Source organism: Tetrahymena thermophila (genome assembly GCF_000189635.1).
Source record: "Tetrahymena thermophila SB210 genomic scaffold scf_8254371, whole genome shotgun sequence".
Classification (NCBI taxonomy): Eukaryota; Ciliophora; class Oligohymenophorea; order Hymenostomatida; family Tetrahymenidae; genus Tetrahymena; species Tetrahymena thermophila.
The window spans coordinates 56,723-64,065 of record NW_002476155.1 but is presented as its reverse complement, the minus strand read 5'-3'; the positions used below and the strand labels follow the sequence as shown (position 1 = coordinate 64,065).

The 7,343-nt window shown below is 18.9% G+C and overlaps 1 protein-coding gene across 1 annotated transcript; it reads left to right on the top strand. All coding sequences in view use genetic code 6, as the record gives it.

The window, feature by feature from the left end:
- Positions 1 to 6,433, top strand: TTHERM_000465070 (cyclic nucleotide-binding domain protein; the record flags this gene model as incomplete). The annotated part of the gene is made up of 16 exons (XM_012800247.1): positions 1 to 80; positions 138 to 187; positions 451 to 540; positions 790 to 876; positions 1,147 to 1,236; positions 1,510 to 1,547; positions 3,348 to 3,399; positions 3,638 to 3,727; positions 3,966 to 4,055; positions 4,342 to 4,431; positions 4,680 to 4,769; positions 5,049 to 5,138; positions 5,384 to 5,473; positions 5,750 to 5,839; positions 6,041 to 6,074; positions 6,191 to 6,433. The coding sequence occupies exons 1-16, from the start codon at positions 42 to 44 to the stop codon at positions 6,431 to 6,433; spliced, it is 1,353 nt and encodes a 450-aa protein (XP_012655701.1). The 5' UTR covers positions 1 to 41.
- Between the last annotated feature and the right edge of the window lie 910 nt (positions 6,434 to 7,343).

Genomic DNA, 7,343 nt, shown 5'->3' with positions numbered 1-7,343 from the left:
CGTTAACTGATTATATTCAATATTTTTGAAAAAATAAATTAATGATATAATCGAAAAAATATTTTTAAGATCTAGAAGAAGTAATTATTTATTTATTTAGGAATATTCTTTAAATTTATATTTTTTAATAAAAAAAGTTTTTAAACTCTTCGCTATAATCTCACTAGATTCTCCATATTTTTCAGAAGTATATTTATATTATTATTAATTTTTTTATAAATTTAATTTTAAAGTTATTAGCAAAATTATTTTTCTTATATAATTTATCATCTTTATTCTTTCGTTCATTTTTATTTTCTCAAATATTTTTTTTAACTTATTTTTCATTTTAAATTTTTATTTTTATTTTGAATTTTAATTAATTAATAATTTTTTATTTGATATTTTTTCTTCATTTTTTCCTTCTAACTAATTAATTAATAATATATTTTTTCTTCAATATTTAAAAAGTTACAAATTAATTGGAGATAAATTTGCATCAGGCTTATGTTCTGCTTTAGCAAAGTGCACTAATCTCTCAAAATTGAGACTTGATCTTTGGTAAAAATAGGGTTTTTTTTTTGGTTAGTGAAATTTTTTAATATAAAAATGAATTTAAAATAATATAACTAACTAATTCTTTTAATTTATTTATTAGTTTTTTATTTGATTTGAATTTATTTTTTCTTTTTTATTCTGCCTCTGTTTTCTTTTATCAATTTGTTAAATAACTAATTTCTTAATTTTGAATTTTTACTTTATTATTATTGATTTCATATTTTTTCCTTATAATTAACTATATTTGAAAAGTGTAAATTAAATTGATGATAGTGCACCAGACTTAGGTTATGCTTTAGCAAAGTGCAATAATCTCTCAAATCTGACACTTGATCTTAGGTAAAAATAGTTTATTTTTTTTGGATTAAAATATTTTTAATATAAAAATGAATTTAAAACAATATGATTCTTTTAATATATTTATTTATTAGCTTTTTATTTGATTCATTTTTCATTTTTATTCAGCTTGTTTTTATTTATTTTTTTCTTTAATTTAACTTTGTATTTAATTATAAATTAATTTATTTATAATCATTTCTTAAATTTTCATTCATTTTTTTCTTCTATATAGATAATTAATTAAATATTTTTTCTTTAATAATTAAAAAGCTACAATTAAATTCATGCAATTGCTGCATAAGGCTTAGGTTCTGCTTTAAAAAACTGTACAAATCTTTCATATTTAATGCTTAATCTTCGGTAAAAACAGTTGATTTGTTTTTGATTGTGATATTTTTTAATAAAAAATGAATTTAAAACAAAACAACTCTTTTTTAATTTATTTATTAGCTTTTTTTTTGATTTCTTTTCTTTTTAATTCTGCTTCTGTTTGCTTTTTTTCTTTATTAAATGAACTAATTCACTTTTTCATTTTCAACTTTTGATCGTTGTTAATTAATTAATTCATATTTTTTTCATCTTTTCCTACAAACTAATTAATAATATTATAATTTTTCTTCAATATTTAAATAGTGGAAATTATATTGGAGCAAGTGGTGCATCAGGTTTATGTTCTGCTTTAGCAAACTGCACTAATATCTCATATTTAATACTTGATCTTAGGTAAAAACAGTGTATTTATTTTGGATTGTCATATTTTTTAACATAAAAATTAAATTAAAACAAAAAAGCTCTTTTAATTTATTTATTTTCTTTTTATTTGAATTATTTTTTTTTTTAATTCAACTCCAGTTTTTTTTTTTTTCTTTTTTAATTTAAATTATTAAATTATAACTGTTACTTTCATTATTTATTTATTGCTTTCTTCTTATTATTTCATTTTTTTCTTCTAAATTATTTATTTATGATATATTTTTTCTTAAATATTTAAAAAGTTACAATTATATTGATGATGTAGGTGCACCAGGTTTAGGTTTTGCTTAAGCAAACTGCACTAATCTCTCGAATTTGACACTTGATCTAAGGTAAAAACAGTTTATTTGCTTTGGATTGCGATATTTTTAACACTAAAATGAATTTATTTTAAACAATACTGATTTCTTCTTATTTCATATTTTATTCATTTTTTCCTTAACTAACTAATTAATTTATTTATTTTTTCTTCAATATTTAAAAAGTTACAATTCGATTGGTGATAAAAGCGTATCAGGCTTAGGTTTAGCTCTTGTAAAATACACTAATCTCTCAAATTTGATACTTAATCTTATGTTATTTGATTATTTTTCTTTTTTATTCTGCTTCTGTTTAGTTTTATTTGTTTGTTAATTAAGCTAATTCATTTTTTCCTTTCCTACTTTTGCTTTCATTATTAACTAATTTATTTCTAATCATTACTTATTTTTTCTTCATTTTTTCTTCTAACTAACTAATGAATTTAAAAAGTGGAAATTCAATTTGTGCAATTGGTGCATCAGACTTAGGTAATGCTTTAGCAAACTGCCCTAATATCTCAAATTTGACACTGAATATTACGTAAAAACAGTTTATTTGTTTTTTGGTTTTTTGTGATATTTTTTAGTGTTAAAATAAATTTTAAACAATATAACTAATTTAATTTATTTTAATTTTTCTAATTTATTCTGCTTCTATTTTTATTCTTTGTTTATTAATTTAAATAATTTTTTAAATTTCAACTTTAGCCATCATTATCAGTTAACTTATATCTTATTATTTCATATTTTTTCCTTCTTACTCACTCACTCACTTACTTACTCTCTAACTAATTTATTTTTTATTTTTTCTTCAATATTTAAAAAGTTACAATTAAATTGGGGATGAAGGTATATCTAACTTAGGTTCTGCTTTAGCAAACAGCACTTATCTCTCTAATTTTACACTTATTCTTTGGTAAAAAAGTTTTTTGTTTTGGATTGTGATATTTTTTCCTTTTAACTAACTAACTAATTGTATATATTTCTTCAATGTCTTAAAAGTGGAAATAAGATTGGTGCTATTGGTACATAAGGCTTTGGTTCTGCGTTAGTAAACTATACTCATCTTTCAAATTTGATACTTGATCTTAGGTAAAAGCAGTTTATTTGTTTTGGATCATGATAATTTTTTTTTAAAAAAATGAATTTAACATTATAACTCTTTTTATTTGTTAGCTTTTTATTTGATTTCTTTTTTTTCTTTTAAACTCTGCTTCTGTTTTTCTATTTTTCTTTTTTAATTAAACTCGCTCATTTTTTTTTTAAATCTTTTACTTTCGTTATTAATTAATTTCTAATATTTTCATATTTTTTCTTCCTATTTAATTCTAACTAACTAATTAATTAATAATTATTATTATTTTATTCAATATTGAAAAAGTTAAAATTAAATTGATGATTAAAGTGCATCAGGCTTAGGTTCTGCTTTAGCAAACTGCACTAATATCTAAAATTTAGCTCTTAATCTTTGGTAAAATATTTTATTTGTTTTAGATTATCATATTTTTTAATATAAAAATGAATTTAACACAAACCAATTCTTTTAATTTATTTATTTTTTTTTTTCTTTGCAAAAATACCTCATTTTTATATTTCAAATTTTGCTTTCATTAGTAATTGATTTATTTCTAATTATTACATATTTTTTCTTCATTTTTTAATTCCAGCTAACTAATTAATGAAATATTTTTTTTTCAATAATTGAAAAGTGGAAATTAAATTGGTGCAGTTGGTGCATCTGGATTAGGTTCTGCTTTAGCAACGTGCACTAATCTCTCAAATTTGAAACTTGATCTTAAGTAAAAAATTTATTTGTTTTGGATTGCAGTATTTTTTAATATAAAATGAATTCAAAAACAGAACTACTCTTTTAATTTTTTTAATAGCTTTTTATTTGTTTTTTCTTCTTTTTTTATGTATTTAAATAGTGTTTATTTTATTTCTTTGTAAAATTAACTTATTTTTTAATTATTTTTACTTTTATTTTAATTATTTTCATATGTTCTCTTCATATATTTTTCTTCAATATTTAAAAAGTGACAATGAAATTGGTAGTGAAGGTATATCAAGTTTAGGTACTGCTTTATTAAACTGCTCTAATATCTAAAATTTGACACTTTATCTTCTGTAAAATCAATTTATTTATTTTGGGTTATGATATTTTTAATACAAAAATGAATTTAAAACAAATCAACTGTTTTAATTCAAATATTTGCTTTTTTTTGATTTATTTTTCTTTTATTATTCTAATTGTGTATTTTTTATTTCTTTCTTTGCTTAATTTAGCTCATTATTTCATCTTCAATCTTTGCTTTCATTATGAATTAATTTCTTATTATTTTATTTGGTTTTCATTTTTTCCTTCTAACTAACTAACAAATTAATTAATATTTTTTCTTCGAAATTAAAAAAGTGGAAATAAAATTGGTGCAATTAATGTATCAGGCTTAGGTTTTGCTTTATCAAATTGCTGTAATATCTTAAATTTGACACTTGATCTTTGGTAAAAATAGTTTTTTTTTTTAAGGATTATGATATTTTTTAGTATAAAAATGAATTTAAAATAATATAGCTAACTCTTAATCTTTTATTTGCTTTTTATTTATTGATTTATTTTTCTTTTTTACTCTGCTTCTGTTTTTTTTTTTCGATGCTAATTTAAATCATTTTTTAATTTTTAAGTTATAATTTGATTATTAATTCTTATTTTTTCATATTTTTTATTCATTTTTTTCTTCAATATTTTAAAAGTGGAAATTTCATCGATGTAATTGATCTATCAGGCTTAGGTTTTGCTTTAGCAAAGTGCACTAATCTCTCAAATTTTACACTCGATCTTAGGTAAAAATAGTTTATTTGTTAGATTGTGATATAAAAATTAAAAAATCTTATTATTATTTATCAGCTTTTTATATGATTTGTTTTCTTTTTATTTTACTTATGTTTTGCTTTCTTTCTTTGTTAATTTAACTCATTCAAATTTTTCATTTTCATCTTTTGCTTTCATTATTAATGAATTCATTTCAATCATATTTTCTCATCATTTCATTCATATTTTTTCATCATTTTTTCTTTTTACTCACTTGTAAATTATATTTTTTTTCTTCAATATTCAAAAAGTAGAAATTAAATTGGTGAAAAATGTATATCAGACTTAGGTTCTGCTTTATCAAACTGCTCTAATTTATCAAATTTAACACTTAATCTTAGGTAAAAACAGTGTATTCGTATTTGATTGTCATATTTAAAAACTCTTTTAATTTATTTATTAGCTTTTTATTAGATTTATTTTTATTTTTTATTTTGCTTATGCTTTTCTTTTTGTATTTGTTTAACTCTTTAATTTTTAATTTTCATATTTTGATTTTATCATTAATTCATACATTTCATATTTTATCTTCACTTTTTCCTATTTACTAGTTAATAAAATATTTTTTTCTTTAATATTTAAAAAGCTGCAATTAAATTGGTGATAAAGCAGCATCAGATTTAGGCCCTGCTTTATCAAAGTGCACTAAACTCTATAATTTGACACTTAATCTTAGGTAAAAACAGTTTTTTATATTGGTTTGTGAATATGAAAATTAATTAATAAAAAAACGACTCATTTAATTTATTTATTTATTAGCTTTTTATTTGATTTATTTTTATTTTTATTCTATTTCTGTTTTTTTTATTTTTTTGTTAAATTAACTCATTTATTAATTTTCATTTTTTACTTTCAATAATAATTAATTCATTTATAATTTTCTGATATTTTTTCTTCTTTTTTCCTTTTAACTAACAAATTATTTTATATTTTTTCTTCAATATTTAAAAAGTGAAAATTAAATTGGTGATAAAGGTTCATAAGACTTAGGTTCTGCTTTAGCAAAATGCACTAAACTCTCTAAGTTGACCCTTACTCTTAGGTAAAAATAGTTTATTTATTTTGGTTTGCGAATATGTAAATGATTAAAAACAAAATGACTCTTTAAATTTATATATTAGCTTTTTATTTATTTATTATTCTGCTAATGTTTTTTTATTTATTGATTTAAAATATTATTTTGAATTTAAACAATATGTCAAGTTAATTTTTATTAATAATTTACAATAATTTACATTAAAAGTTTTAACGAAATCAATGAATCAGAAGAATTTAAAGTAAGCAGTAATTGTCTTAAATCAAAAAGATTAGTTTCCTTAAAAATATATTTTTGATAATAAATATATGATGAAAATAATATAAATAAATTTAAAAGTATTTATTTAAATTATAGAATATACCGTAATTACTCATTAATTAAGGCAACCTTTAATTAAGGCTATTTTAGAAAATTTTTGGCTAAGAAAATTTTAACCCATATTTTTTTAAATCCTAAAAATAATAGTAAAACAAAAAAAACTTTATTATATATTTAGATATATTTTATAGATTATATTCAACAATATTAATGATTTTTATGTAGTAAAATTTTTAGATTGAAGACATAGATTTAATTAAATAAAAAATTAAAATATGAATTAAAATATTATTTATGTTATGATTTAAAAAAGATATAATTCTTATTATTAAATAATTAAAACAAGAAAAATAAGTTATAAATAGTTAAAAAATAACTTAAAAAGTAAAATGTTGAAGAAATTAATTATTATTTGTAATAATTATATTAAGGATAAGATTGATTATGAAAACTAAGCAGAAGAAACTAAAAATGAATTTTTTACTAAGTAACAAGCAAAATATTTATGGGTGTAGAGTTAAAAAAATGATTATTGATTATATATTAAGTAATATAGTATTACCAATTTATAAAATATTTTATTTATAAATCTTATCTTTATACGTTATATCGATATCTTTTCTTTGTTATCTAAAAGTAATGAAACAATTTCAATCAATAAATTAACAAAAGAATCACTGAAGATATTAATTGATGATAAAAAGAGGATTTTATTCAAATTTTTATGTAAATTTTGAAATAAATTTAGAAGAAATATTTAGATAAACAGTTTTAAATCTAGTTCAAATTATTTTCTAACACCTACTTGAGTGATATTTATTTATAAAAATTGATAAATAACAGATAACTTCAATATAAATAAATTTATAAATTTATTTTTTCAAATATTAATAAACAATCAATATATTTACAAATTCTAATAGCAAGATTCTGCCATCTGAAAAATAAGAAAAGAATTAATTGAAATCAGCAATATAAATTTTAGTTGTTTTAATAACTTAATTTTATTCAATCCTTAAATTTTAGATTCAGATTTTTACTGGAATTATCATTGAAATTAATAATAAAATTATATCAGCCAATCTCTTTTAATCCAATCTCAATTAATTTTAAATGAGTGATATTGTATTTTCTTCTTCTTCTGACTTATAGACTTCTAAAATTATTAATAATTAATTTTTAAGCAAAA